This window comes from Ruditapes philippinarum, unplaced genomic scaffold (assembly GCF_026571515.1).
Source record: "Ruditapes philippinarum isolate M1 unplaced genomic scaffold, ASM2657151v2 ctg18531_1_1_1_1, whole genome shotgun sequence".
Lineage (NCBI taxonomy): Eukaryota > Metazoa > Mollusca > Bivalvia > Venerida > Veneridae > Ruditapes > Ruditapes philippinarum.
Window position 1 is genome coordinate 655 of NW_026863197.1, and position 16,139 is coordinate 16,793.

Consider the following 16,139-nt stretch of genomic DNA (forward strand, 5'->3'; position numbering starts at 1 on the left):
TGACAAAGTTATCTTAAGTACAATATGGATTTGGTAGTGATTTTTACACTCAGAAAATAATAACAAGGCTAAGTTGATAATATTTGATAAAATAATGATTATATTTGAAGATCACATGGTTCAAGTAAAGTCCATTGATACATTATGTAAGGCTTTAAGTAATGCTCTCTATTTCATCCATGAAAGACTTAATAGTATTTTAGGATTAAAGTATAATAATGCAGATGTAGGAGTTTTTATAATCTATTTCTTTGTAAAATCTTTAATTAAAAAAATACTGAAATAATTTTTGACTAATTTTTGACACAGTGCATGTCCAGTGTGACTTGGCAGGTGACCCGGAACTTTCCTTCATAGATGGTGGGCCATTTTTCAGAGTTGATATTTCGCAAGTCTCACATGCTACTGTTCACAAACCGAAATCAAAAAAACGTAACATAATGCTCTTATTTAAAGTGTTTTCCTTACACCAAACTAATCAGAACTTGTAAAATAACCTGTAATGCTGTATTTACTAATATTGTGGCCACTTTTGATTACTGTATATTTAAAAACATCACAATCATCTTTGTAGGCTATTAGGCAACTGAATCAGTATGTTATAGAAAAATGTTTGGGTTTTTCGTGGGTTATTTTGTGACGTATAATTTCTTTTTACATCAAGTTTTTATTTTTTAAAGAAAGAATAAGAATTAGAATTAATTTGAATTATATGAAAACAAAATTTTGTATTAGCCTCTTTACTAGAATCAGTATTATTCACAAGATTATTTTCATGGCATACAAACAAAGTTGCTGGTTATTAAACATTTACATGTTTACTTGTTTTTTTCAGTGACTGTATTGTTTTGACTGTATAAATTATTTCAGTCCTGTCTTTATTTACAACAGCTATAATACTAAAATCTTTATGCCAGTTAAACATACAGCATTTATTTCTTTGTAAAACACAGTAACTTAACTTAGTATAAAATGAGGTAGACCATTAAAAGTACCATAAAAATGTTTTCAAAAGTGGCTTTTTTTCACAGTATCTTCGCTTTACTTTACATGTACTTGCTTAAAATATTGGATAATGATGAATAAGCAAATTACAAAAACTGGTTTTCTTTATGTATTTATTTGCATTCATAATTATTGAGATTCTTTGCACAATTTTATCTCAGGATACTAATAGAGGATATTGAATGAGTGTAGATTTAATACTAAATTTATTGAACAAGTTGAATAAAATCATATTTTGCGAGCATAATATTGTTTTATTCAACGAGTTCAATAAATTTAGTTTTGAATCTACACGAATATAATATTCTATTTATCACATATATGAAATAAGAACGATAAACTGTTAAAAAGAGTTATTTTTCATTGACGCGTTTATAGTGTAACGCTACAATTAGCGCGCTTTTACGCTATGTTTATATATAGCGCAAATGACGTCACGTCAAAGTGTTATTACACTAGTGTAATATCATTTTTAGTCCCCTACCGGTTTACCGGAGGGGACTTTAGGTTTACCCTCCGTCCGTCTGTCCGTCTGTCTGTCCGTCCGTCTGTCTGTCTGTCAGTCCGTCAGTCCGTCAGTCCGTCCGTCCACAAAACTGGATCCCGCGATAACTTGAAAAGTACTGAAAATATTTTTATGAAACTTGGTATATGGATAGATAGCAGTATGGAGATTATGCACGTCTTTTTCTTTTCTTCCTATGTTGAAAATTCTGGTTGCTATGGCAACAAATAGGCTGAAAATATGGCAAATTTTACACATAAACTGGATCCAGTGATAACGCAAAAGGTACTGGAAATATTTTTATGAAACTTGACATATGGGTAGATGGCGGTCTTGGGATTATGCACGTCTTTTTCTTTTCTTCCTATGTTGAAAATTCTGGTTGCTATGGCAACAAATAGGCTGAAAATATGGCAAATTTTACACATAAACTGGATCCAGTGATAACGCAAAAAGTACTGGAAATATTTTTATGAAACTTGACATATGGGTAGATAGCAGTCTTGAGATTATGCATGTCTTATCTGTTCTTCCTATTTTGAAAAAATATCAGTTGCCTTGGCAACAAATAGGCTTAAAACATGGCAAATATAACAATATTTGTGATTAGTCAAAAAGAGCTGAAAATTTTTATGAAATTGCAGCTTTAATTCAAGATATATCTCCTCTTTAAGAATTTTGCTTTTAAAATGTTATATTTTGGTAACAGGGATGTTTCAAATATTAACTTTAGAGTGTCCTTTAGTCCGTCTGTCTGTCTGTTCATAAAAACTGTTTCCTGTGATCACTTTTAAAGAACTTTTCCAACAAGTTTACTTAAAATAGAGAAAAATTGAAACATTAGTGAATGGCCAATGGCCCTTCAGATTGTTGATGGGGTTCTAACCGGTAGGGGACTTATGGATTGCTTGCAATACTATGATAATTGCTTGTTATTGAATGGCTTTATTACACTCCTGCGTCGTGGTTTATGTGATAAATGTACATTTGTAATGATGGTTTTAAAGATACAGCATTCATATTCAATTCTGATATATCGGCATTTGATGTCAGATTTATCTGCTTGAATAATTAAAACTTTCAACTCTTTTAAACTGTGTATGAATTTTGGATGATAGTTCTGTCATTATAGAAACACCAGTATTTGCTATTGTCATAAAGATAACTCATTGAAATCCAACTTAAGGCATGTGGTTATTTTAACAAAACAAATCCATTATCTCGTAAGAAACTCTTCCTTTTAGATAAAATAACTTGTAGACAATAGTATAATTGTATGGTTTACAATAGATTGAACATATCTATCTGTTTACAGTAGTTGTTACATCTTAAACTTTTGTTATTAGAAATGAAGGTTATTTATGCTCCTTGTACGGTGAGAGGACATTTTGTGGATGCTTTTTTGGCCATCATGTATTTTGTTTGTCTGTATTTGTGTCACAATTATTGTCCCTGACCTTTTCAGAAAGAAAAACAGTTGATATAGAAATGGGCTTTGTCCGTCTGTCACACTTTTTATACTGACCTATAACTAAGCCATTCATCAAAAGAATTTGAAATGGTGTGTTTCATGTGCTACATGTCCAGTTCATAATTTTCTTTAAGTTGTCTGCCCCTCAACACAGGGATCATGGGTTCAAGCCCTACTCGGGCCACAACCATGATTTCTCATATGATACCAATACTGGTTAGTTCCAAGGAGCAGACTTGAAAGTGATTAATATAAGTTGCAAGAACTTGTTTTGCAATCGAGCTAAAAGAAATATGTTTATTCTACAATAATGAGACGAGGTGTAGTGCCCAACAGCCAGACGCCAACCTTCAAAGTTAAGGTCACACTTGGAGGTCAAAGCTTAATATGGTCTGTTATAGGGTATATTTTGTGTCTGGTCCATAACTTTTTCATACATCAAGTGATTTTGAAATTATATGGCACAAATGTTCACAATGATAATACAATGTGTCATGTGTAAAACCCTGATCCCTACCTGCAAGGTCGATGCCACACTTTGAGGTCAAAGCTTTACATGGTCTGTTATAGGGTATATTATATGTCTGGTCTTAAAAAATTTCATTGATCAAGCGATTTTGAAATGACTTGGCACAAATGTTCATAATAACAGGACAACATATCATGCACAACACCTGAAGCCCTACCTTCAAGGTCAAGGTCACATTTGGAGGTAAAAACTTAACATGGTAGGATTTTGGAAATTACTTGGCACATATGTTCACAATTATTGGATGACGTGTCATGCACAACACCTGAATTCCAACCTTATGGTCAAGGTCACATCTTTTCATCATCACCTCAATGGCGGCAGTCTTGTTGTTTATATAAAAGGTGTTGTACATGGAAATTGTAGTATATTGCATCTTTTCATATCGCCAAAATTTTTTATGTATGACAGTGTTATTCTATAAGATAGATTTTAATGTTGATATTTTTCGCTGTAAGTCAAAACATAAAAAATGTAATATAACCATTAGGAAAGAATCTAAAAGTCACAAGTAATATGATTTATATTGATCAAATTTATTACTGTAACAAGCTTTAAATTAAATATTCTAGGATTTCAACACTTTCGAGACTTACACAGGACATATTGTCCTACATCTGTTAAGGAAATGGTAAAAGCAAAAGGTATATTTAAAATATTGCTCATCAATATTTATGTTATGAACTTATGGTGGGACATTTATTTTATTCTATATAATGAACCTCGAAACTGATATTGCATGATTTACAATCCATTTTTAGCTCACCAGAACCAAAGGGTCAATGTGAGCTATACGTATCAAAGGGAGATGCTCCGGCGTTTGTCTTCATGCGTCGACTTTGAGACTGCTGGACAAATTTACCTCAAATTTGGTCTGTAGCATCCTTGTGACAGTCACATATGATTTCAATTGGCCCCTTTTAGGGGTCAACAGAGCTAAAAATAGAAAAGCCTTTAAACATTTTTTATACTGAACTAATTGATGGATGATCACCAAAGTTTGTCTGTAGTATTTTTAGGTAGTATTTTATCATTTTGCTCATATTAATTTGATAGGTCCCGTTTAGGGGCTGTTAAAGCTAAAAGTAGAAAAACCTTAAACAACTTTATCTACTGAACTATTTGATGGATGATCACCAAACTTTGTCTGTAGCATTCTTAGGTAGTCTTTTATCAAATTTGGTTAGATTAATTTGATTGGCCCCTTTTAGGGGCCACTAGGGCTATAAAATAGAAAATGTTTAAACATTTACTAAATAAATTGATGGATGGATGATCATAAAACTTTGTCCATAGCATTCTTAGAGGGTTTTTTATCAAGTTTGCTCAAATTAATTTGATTGGCCCCTTTTAAGAGCCGATAGAGCTGAAAATAGAAAAAATGAGTAGCGTGAGTTGGCATGCTTTACTTTTCAGATGAACAGTAACAATGCAATTCGGCCATTTATGAAAGATTCCATTTTTTATTATGAAAAAAAAACAAAAAAACAAACAACTGTGTCGAAACTAATAATTTTCTATAGGTGCAAGTTGGAGTTGAGCTGGACATGCCTTCAGGCAAGTTCATTTGAAAAATAATTTCTAACACTGAAAAACAATTGTTTCTGATGAGCAATTCAGGGCCATCATGTCCCTCTTGTTTTTGTGCCCCCACGTTAGTGGCGGGCATTTAGATTTACCCTTGTCCGTCCGTCCTTCCGTCCGTCCGTCCGTCCGTTAACTTTTGTGTCGCACGTAACTCTAAAAATATTTGACCTAGAGTCATGAAACTTTACAGGAATGTTGATCAGCATGTTTAGTTGTGCACCTGGGTATTTTCGTCTGGATATTTTTAGTATTTTCAGAGTTATTGCCCTTGACTTAGTAAAATTTTGCAATTTTCAACTTGTGTCGCACGTAACTCAAAAAGTATTTGACCTAGAGTCATGAAACTTTACAGGAATGTTGATCAGCATGTGTAATTGTGCACCTGGGTATTTTCGTCTGGATATTTTTAGTATATTTTTTGTATTTTCAGAGTTATTGCCCTTGACTTAGTAAAATTTTGCAATTTTCAACTTGTGTCGCACGTAACTCAAAAAGTATTTGACCTAGAGTCATGTAACTTTACAGGAATATTGATCAGCATGTGCAGTTGTGCACCAGGTATTTTCGTCTGGATTTATTTAGTATTTTTAGAGTTATTGCCCTTCACTTAGAAAATTTTTGCAATTTTCAGCTTGTCTCGCAAGTTTCTCAAAAAGGATTTGACATAGTCATTAAACCTTATGGGCAGGTAACGCTCAGCATATTTAGATTTGCATCTGGGGTTTAGCTTGTGGATTTATCCAGTATTTGTAGAGTTATTTCCCTTGACTTAGTAAAAAGATTGACAGAACAGTGGCGCGGTGGGGGCACCCGTGTCCTATGGACACATTTCTAGTTTTTGTTTTTTTCACCAATCAAAACTGTTATAAAGAAAGCATGTTATATCATGAATGTTAAGTGCCAGTTACAGTCAGATTGTTAAGTCATAGTCTTCCTTTGTAAAGGATTTTTATGAAGAATTTAGTGCATAATGCTAAGACCAATATTTACAAATGGGCATAATTAAGCATAAGTGACATCTTCACCTTATTAAGTTAAATTAACTGACCTTTTTTGTTTTAAGGGAACAATTTTAACCAAAATTTTGCTTTTATCATTTTCTCTTATGCATTTCATATACTCTAGATTATTCTGCTTGAGTAGTTTCTATTATTGAGTGCATATATGAAATATAACCCATATATATAATACATAAGCATGAAGTTAATCTGCATAGCTAAAACCAGTATATAATGGATGTTCAGGGATCTTTAGGTGGCATATCATAACATTTTGACTCTGTTTGTTGTCATTGTAAATTTTCTTTAGAGAAATGCAGCTTCACTTTCATTTATTACATGCATCTTTTTTATGCCACCGCAGCATCTGCGATGCGGTGGCATATAGCGATTCACCTGTGTGTGTGTTTGTTTGTGTGTGTGTGTGTTATATAGATTATATAGTGAACTTAAAAAATCTTCTTGTGAAAAACCACTTGTCCAATTTCAACCAAACTTGGCAGGATTGATCCTTGGGTGAAGGGCTTCCAAAGTTGTTCAAAGAATTTCATTCCATGCAGAAATCTGGTTGCCATGGCAACCAAAAGGAATTATAAGAATAAATTTAAAAAATCTTCTTGTAAAGACCCAAAAGGCCTAGAGCTTAGATATTTTGCATAAGGCATTGTCTGGTAGACCTCTACCGAGATTGTTCAAATTATAACCCTGGGGTCAAAATCGGCCCCGCCCCGGGGGTCATTGATTTTCACTATATGTACATATAGTAAAAACTTAAAATACCTTCTTGTAAAGACCCAAAAGGCCTAGAGCTTAGATATTTTGCATAAGGCATTGTCTGGTAGAGGTCTACCAAGATTAATCAAATTTTAACCCTGGGGTCAAAATCGGCCCCGCCCCGGGGGTCATTGATTTTCACTATATGTACATGTAGTAAAAACTTAAAATAACTTCTTGTAAAGACCCAAAAGGCCTAGAGCTTAGATATTTTGCATAAGGCATTGTCTGATAGACCCTTACCAAGATTGTTCAAATTATAGCCCTGGGGTCAAAATCGGCCCCGCCCCGGGGGTCATTGATTTTCACTATATGTACATATAGTAAAAACTTAAAATACCTTCTTGTAAAGACCCAAAAGGCTGTGAGCTTAGATATTTTGCATAAGGCATTGTCTGGTAGACCTCTACTCAGATTGTTCAAATTATAGCCCTGGGGTCAAAATCGGCCCTGCCCCGGGGGTCATTGGTTTTCCTTATATGTATATAGTAAAAACTTTATAGTAAAATAATTTCTTCTAGCAAATGCTAGAGGTTAGATATTTTGCATGAAACATTGTGAAGTGAACTTCTAGCAAGATTGTTCAAATTATAGCCCTGGGGTCAAAATTGCCCCTGCCCCGGGGTCATTGATTTTCAATATATACATATAGTAAAAAATAAAAAAATCTTATTGTCTGAAGGTACAAGGCTTAGAGCTTGAATATTTGTTAAATGATATCATCTATAGGTACTCTACCAAAGTTGTTCAAATTTTGCCTCAGATTGTGTCAAAATAAGACCCGCCCCATGGGCCATAGGTTTTCCTTATATGTATATATAGTAAAAACTTAAAAAAACATCTTCTCTAAATTTACAAAGGCTAGAGTTAAGATATTTTGCATGAAACATTATGTAGTGAACCTGTAGCAAGATTGTACACATTATAGCCCTGGGGTCAAAATTGGCCCCACCCCAGGAGTCATTGATTTTCACTATGTACATATAGTAAAAAAAAAAAGAAATATTTTTGTCTGAAGGTACAAGGCATAGAGCTTTGATGTTTGCTCTATAATATATTCTATGGGTTCTCTACTAAAGTTGTTTTAATTATGCCCCTAGTGTTAAAATTGGCCCTGCCCAGGGGCAGTGATTCTCATTATGTTCACATAGTAAAAACAGAAAATAAAACAAATCTTTTCTGAATAGGAGAGAGCTACAGCTTAGATATTTGACTTGAAATGTTGTTTGGTGGACCTGTATCAAGATTGTTTTGAATTAAACCCTTGGGTCCAAAATTTTGCCTTGCCCAAGGGGACAGTGACCTACTTTCTTGTCCTTTGATGTACAGCAATGAAATTTTGACCATGTGCACAGTTTTAGTTGTAAAATTGAACTTTGATATCAGGTGAACTAGATTTTGATGATGTGACCTACTTTCTTGTCCTTTGATGTACAGCTATGAAATTTGAACCATGTGTACAGATTAAGATGTTAAGTGAACTTTGATTTCAGCTGACCTAGATTTTGACAAAGTGTCTTACTATGTTGTCCTTTGATGTGGTCATGAAATTTAGGCTGTGTGAAATATGACCTTCAACACCAAATTCACTAGACTCAAGTGCATTGATATATTCCTACTCTGATCTTTTATTGAGTTAACAACAGATTTAACTAATCTGATAATAAGAATTAGATAGGTCAGGGATCTATGCATTATGACAATCTTCAAAATTGTATAGAAACAAAGAAAATCTGTTCCTACACTTCTATTTAGTGTTGTATTAATGCGGTGGCATAGCATTTTTCTCAAATGCAATCTTGTTTCAGTACTATGATTTCTTGTTTTATTTTGAACATCACCAAGGCCAAAATCGTGATAATGTCATTGAATTTTTTCTTTAAAAGACTTAATTTTTTTCTGTGCTCCCATGCAAAATTGCTGGAAAAGAGTCCTTTAAATTGACATTTTAGTTAACACTAATATATATTTTTAAAAAACTGTATTTAAATGTATTAATTTTCACCTTTGTAAAGTATTGTAATATGAATCACCCACCCAAAAACTTGTGTCTGAAATTGTAAGCAAACAATAAATTTTTGCTTTTCACTGGTGACCTCTTTTGATGTTAAGTATATCATATAACATGTGTTTGAAGTCAGAACTGAGAAATATTTGTACATTATTGTTGAATTATGAGATGTATTTTTGTAAAAATTTGATATCTTCAGCCATCCATACTAATATTTTGTGAATATGTTAAGATACATTTTATACATTATCTAACTTTTTTAGTTCTGTAATTCCCCCCCCCCCATCCCCATATATCTCCACCACATAACATTGAGGGGACTATTCTGGAATCACTTTGTCCCATCTTCTTGCGCTGACTCGAAGTCAACCTCAAAAGTCAAATTTCAGACAGATTTGTGTATGCTCAATAAATTTGATACTTTTTGCAGGACTTTCTGTTGACTTAGCTCAAATGTTCATTTTAAAAATGATGATTAAAGGACCTATGTAAGATCTTGTGTCATAGTACAGATGGTGGGGGTATTTGTCACTCCTGTTGCAGCTCTAGTTGTTTGTGCCATTTATGGCGCAGTTTTAGCCTTATTTTCATGCTGATATTTTTGAAAACCTTTCACCTTTAGTGGCAATTTATTTAACATTAAGTAACATTAATTTTTAGCTCACCTGAGCTAGTTCAGGGTGAGCTTTTAGGATCATTGAATGTCTGTCGCCCGGCGTCCGTCCACACTTGTTGGTTAACACTCTAGCGGTCTCTTTTTTGCCTCAATCATCATCAAACTTGGTCAAGATGCTTATCTAGGTAAAAGCTCAGATGAGTTATAACATGGGTAATCTTTGATGAAAAACTAGGTCACAGGAGCTAAAAATAGAACAACCTTGTTAACACTCTTGTGGTCACATTTTTGACTGAATTATCATGAAACTTGGTCAGGATGCTTGTCTAGGTAATTGCTTGGATGTGTTCGAACAAAGGTCATTTCGGATGAAAAACTAGATCACAGGAGCTAAAAATAGAAAAATCTAGTTAACACTCTAGTGGCTACTGTTTTGATTTAAGTATCCTGGAAATTGGTCTGAAAGTTTGTTTTGATGATTTCTAGGTCAAGTTCGATGATGGGTCACCTGGGGTTAAAAACAAGGTCACACTGCTCAAATATGGATAATCCTTGTTAACACTCTAGTGGTCACATTTTTGACTCACCTGTCATGAAACTTGGTCAGAATGCTTGTCTAGGAAATTGTTAGGATGAGTTTGATGGGTCAGGTGAGGGATCTAAGGCCATCTTGGCCCTCTTGTTTGATAAAAGTGTGATGACTGAAACGTTTGGGCTGACTTAAAGTGATTAAACTAGTTGTAGATGGTCATTTGTTTTACGTTCACCATACCGGCTAAATTTGAGAACACATTATTGCATTGATTTTATCAATATTTATTGTCTAAACTTTTAAAGTGAATCTTATTGGTATAGACAGATTTCTGATCCTTGAAAGTCAATTAACTATAAATATGATGTATAATTATAGCAGTTTTTTGTCAGTATTTTGAGGTTATAAGTATATATGTTACAGGGTTAGACAAAATGACAGAGCCTTCAGCGCCAGATGATGCTCATAAAGAACCGATGCAGGAGCTTGCCACATCTGCTGGTACAATGAGTATACAGCCTAAAAATGAGATAGAAGATCCTATGGCTCCTTCAGTTTCAGACAAAGATGGCCAGGCCCAGCAGGCAAAAATGCAGAAATCTAAAAGTGTGGTATGCTAATAAAATAATCCTATATTAAACCATGGGAAGCCACTGATTGATAAATTTAAACGTTCACATTTCATTTTTGTGATCAATTCTGTTTAAGTGATTAATTTAAATCCTATACAGTTAAAACCTTCCAAAAAATGAATATGTTTACATGTTCTTTAGTAAAAAGCAATGTTCTCATACTGTTGCCTGTGGTTATATCTTAATGTATATATACTAGGAGACTCCACCTGCTACCCCAACTACACCAAATAGTGAAACTGCAAGAGCACCCTTCAAGCGAGCTGGATCCACATCTAGTGCTGGCGGTGGCTGGGTTGCCACACCTGATTGGGTATGAGAACAAATATTTCTGAGTTATTTTACTGTAATTCCTTTATTAGATAACAACATATAGAGGATATTTGTTTGTTTTGCTTGTAAGATTGAAATATAATTTCACTGAGTGAACACCAGATGCCATATTTTCACGAGTGGCGTAGCCACGAGTGAAAATATAATAGCTGGTGTTCACAAATGAAATATATTTCAATCTTATATGTAAAACAAATAAATTTTCTTTTTATTTCATGCTTTTTAAGTAATTTTAAGTATTTTTTACTGATTTTGCCGCGTAACGTCGCGCATTCTCCTTTGTGACGTCATCACATCGTGACGTCACATCATCAATTTTGAAATGTAGTTCTGTTAGATTTCTCAAATTTTGTTACATTTTTAATATGATGTATGGTGACATCGACTTTCTTTTCCTAAAGAAGCAAAATTTACGCATGACAGCATTTATTTCTGCCTGTTATTCCATTTAGTTATGATTTTCTTTTCATCCGCATTCAGATGTAGTCCGGCTACAGTGAAAATTATATTTTATAAATTTCACTAGTGGTTTATCAGAATATAATCATCTGATATATTACATTAAAACACTGGAAAGCATGAAATAAACTTTTATAAACAGGTGTTTTGATTTTGTTACAAATGTTGATTAAAGAATTATAAACATGAAGATCTTTCTTTTTAATCTTTTCATACAAAAGCTTGATATTCTAATTGAAATTCTATTCTAATATTTCAGAATTTACAAAATTCACTCTTTTCAAGAATTGTTTGAATATTACCACTTAATAGTCTTTATAATTTATGTTTAAATTTTAATCCATAGGTACACTCTTGGAAGCATAAGTTACCTTTACAGACAATTATGAGAATGTTACAGGTGCTTGTTCCACAAGTTGAGAAAATATGTATTGACAAGTAGGTTTATATACTTTGTTTTTATTATATATAGAGGATATTTGTTTAGTTCAGTGTAAGATCGGAATGTATTTCACCGAGTGAGCACCAAAACGTATATGAAATATGACCTTTTGGTGTTCACAAGGTGAAATATATTTTGATCTTACACTAAACTAAACAAATTTTCTTTTTATTATATGCAAAGAAACGTTTTAAAAAGACATTAAACCTAATACTGAATGAAAAGCGCACTAAATAATAATACATCGTGACGTCATTTACGACGTCACGTCATTAAGTTGGTACCCAGTTCTGTGCACGCTGATATTTCAGTGAAACAACGTAAGGGGCTTAAATTCAAAACAGTGAAATTATCAAAGTGGTAATTTCACTGTTTCAAACAGTGAAGTTACCAGTTTTTATATCGCTGATATATTTCTATAAACCACCGAAAAGCATGTAATAAACAGGGTTTAATTGGAAATTGAAATAAGACATATTTGTTCTCATATGTCATGTAATTCTTTTGGTCATATATAGTCACATACATAAATTAAAGCCAATAATGAGATTTTTAATGTTACAGTAGGAAAGAATTATGATACTGTGTGGCTAATTCTAAGAAAGCTCTATAGTAGGATAGCCAGTAAGAATTTTGGTAATTAAAAAAGTTCAATACTGATATTGAATGAGAGTGCTGTAATTTATTATTGCGTCTTGTTTTGCATGCGATCTTTGGCGCTACATTATGACGTCACGTAAACAACTCTTTAAACGTCTGTACAGCGTTAATAACTGAATTTAAGATATTGATGTTCGGATTTATTTTCTTAGTTAGACCATTTTCTATCATTCTAGATAGGTTTCAAAACATATTTAAATAAAAAAAGTTTCGTATTTATCAGATTTTTCAAACAAAATGGCAAAAGAAGTCCCTTAAAATAACTCCGCCCACTTTCATATTTATATTTCATGTTTATTTTTAAAAAATATGAAATATATTTGACTGATATAGCACCATATTTCATGGGTAAAATTCAATAATGAACACTTCTACACATTTTGTATGAAATTCTTCTCAAATTTGTATGAAATTCTTCTCAAATTTGTATGAAATTCTTCTCAAAATCTTTGATATGAAGGTATTGAACTTTTAAAATCATACTGAATGTGTTTAGTGGAATTTAATGAGAGTAATTACCATACCATTACAGGGGACTGACAGATGAGAGTGAGATATTGAAATTCCTGCAGCATGGTACTCTAGTTGGCCTATTACCAGTACCACACCCTATATTGATCAGGAAATACCAGGCAAATAGTGGAACCACTATGTGGTTCAGGACATACTTATGGGGAGTTATATACCTTAGGTAAACAATCACATGTACAAAATTTGATTTTTTAGTGTGTTTATTTGAAGGAATTCTGGGCTATCCAATTAACCTTGGCAATGATGTAGGTTTTACACTTTGTCAAAGGTTTGACTGCAACTTCATGTCACATTAACCACTGGGGATCCACTTAGAACTTTTTCTGTATGTCTTTCAGAACTTATTATATGTTCCTTCACGATAATAATTGTAGGTTATTTTCTAAGAACATCAATCTTAAGTCCATCCGTCCGTCCGAATTTCGTTTCCGGAGTAGTTCTCTGCAACTAATGGCTGGAATTCAACGAAACTTTATGGGAATCATCAATATCAAGAGGAGATGCGCATCTGACCGTCCGTTCGTCCGTCTGTCCATCCGTCAGTCCGTCCGAATTTCGTTTCCAAAGTAGTTCTCTGCAACTATTGGCTGGAATTCAACAAAACTTTATGGGAATCATCAATATCAAGAGGAGATGCGCATATCGTCGGCTTGTTCCGGTCAGACACTTTAACTCAGAGTTATGGCCCTTGATTAGTTATGCAGTATGCATATGGAGTAAAAATCGTTTATGGGAAGCTTCAATACCAAGAGGAGATGCGCATGTCGTCGGCTTGTTCGGGTCAGACACTTTAACTCAGAGTTATGACCCTTGATTAGTTATGCATTATGCATATGGAGTAAAAATCATTTCCGGAGTAGTTCTCTGCAACTACTGGCTGGAATTCAACGAAACTTTATGGGAATCATCAATATCAAGAGGAGATGCGCATATCGTCGGCTTGTTCCGGTCAGACCCTTTAACTCAGAGTTATGGCCCTTGATTAGTTATGTAGTATGCATATAGAGTAAAAATCGTTTCCGCACTACTTCTCTGCAACTTCTGGCTGGAATTCAACAAAACTTTATGGGAACCTTCAATACCAAGAGGAGATGCGCATATCATCGGCTTGTTCCGGTCAGACACTTTAACTCAGAGTTATGGCCCTTGATTAGTTATGCAGTATCCATATAGAAAAAATATTTGTTTCCTCGCTACTTCTCTGCTACCACCGGCTGGAATTCAATGAAACTTTATGGGATACTAAGAGGAGATGTGCATATAGTCGCCTTGTTCCGGTCAGATACTTATAACTCAATTTTATGGCTCTTGATTAGTTATGTAGTATGCATACATCTCATTGGCATTTCCAGATTTTACTATTTAATACAAAGTTATGGCTCTGTTATTTCCCTGAATATTTATCAAGTTCAAAGAATATTACTGTTTATGCCATGATTAATATATAAATAAAGCCTTATGTCTTCAGTTGTTGTGTTAATAATAACCAGTACTCGGCGGGGGATATAAATTCAACGAATTTGCTTGTTTGTTATTATAATACTTATCCTGTCTTGTTTCATTTCAGAAATGTGGATCCTCCCATTTGGTATGACACAAATGTGAAATTGTTTGAGATTCAAAGGGTATAGTAGATGCAAGAAGATCACAAGGGATGGGATCTCCAGTAACACAATCTCATGGAATCCAATTACTAGTTGTAATACACAAAACAAAGTGTTCTGTTAGTTCTATGTAACTATTACATAGCAACCTGTGTAAAGGGAAATTTTACATATTTGAATTAAATAAGAAGCCATTTTTATTTCATTTGTTGGTGATTAATTTTAGGTCACTTGAGTAGGTTTACTTTCATGTTAAGAAAATATTAAGAGTTAATCAAGATATAGATTTGGGTTTAATGTAGTCTTTAGCACCTAGAGCCTGTTCATTTGTTTCAGAATTGACATTTGATGTTAACAATTGTTGTTTTCAGTCCATTTTGATAACATCAGAATGTCATGTTTAACACACTTTACCATCACATTAAAATTTTCCTGTTGCATTCTTCCTTATTGGGTTATTTTTTATCTTTTACCTTTTTTTCTTTCTTTTTTTCTTTTTTTTGTGTTTTTTTTTGGGGGGGGGGGGGGGTTCTTTTTCAATGATAATTGAAACAGGTAGTTAAGTTAGAATATGAAAGAAATGTTTTGTTGTTAAATTATGCATAAGATCTGATAAACTCATAATCTCACAAAGATTTTACCTTCAGATACTTTACAAGCATGTCATAAAATTTACAAAATGTGTGTCATAATGGTTTTTGTTAATTGTTGTATTTTAACTATATAGACTTAACACTGTCTGAAACTTTGTATATCAATTATGTATACAAAATAATTTAATTTCTTCAGAATAAAAGATAAAGTAATCTGAACTTCTGAAAATTTCACATACATATGACATCTTTACACAGGATGTTTTACTTATATAATTACATGTTGTCTGTGGTTTTTCATTTAACTGTAGGTTTCAGTTTTTCTTAAATGGCTGAAAGTATGTGTAACTTCTTGTCTTTCATTTGTTTTTGTTTTCTGAATCTTTTGTTATTTTTCTTTAAGAGAGATTGATCCATATTGATGTTTTTACTAGATACATTTGTATATTTTCCTTGTCTCTTTAAGGTTTATTCTATATTGTAGTTTGTTTGGGTAATTTACTAGTTATGTTAATTGTAATAAATCATGTTTAGTTAATAATGAGAATGAATTTCTTAGGATAATATGAGCACAAGAACTTAGCTTTTCAGATTATAAATTTTATCATAGAGCATTTGATATAAATATATGATCTTTTATTGATAAACTGTTGTGTTTGGTTATACAAGCTTGTCTTTGGTAGTGGTTTAGTTATAAAAAAAGGTTAATGTTAGATTCAGAAATAAGGAAAATGGCAAATCAGGTCATCACCGACTTGTTTCCACTCTGCCTAGTGCATACTGGGAAAAACTTGTTTGTAAATTATATTTTGTTTGTTTACATGAAACATGTCAAATTTTTGGTAACATTTTAAAAG

General features: G+C 33.1%; 1 protein-coding gene across 2 annotated transcripts; it reads left to right on the top strand.

The window, feature by feature from the left end:
- Window positions 1-309: 309 nt before the first annotated feature.
- LOC132721440 (protein HID1-like) lies at window positions 310-16,123 on the top strand (the record flags this gene model as incomplete). Of its 2 annotated transcripts, none has more annotated exon segments than XM_060705747.1 (6): window positions 310-432; window positions 10,452-10,639; window positions 10,860-10,973; window positions 11,799-11,890; window positions 13,087-13,245; window positions 14,653-16,123. In XM_060705747.1, coding segments are annotated over 6 exon segments (740 nt in total), but the record flags the coding sequence as incomplete, so codon positions are not given.
- Between the last annotated feature and the right edge of the window lie 16 nt (window positions 16,124-16,139).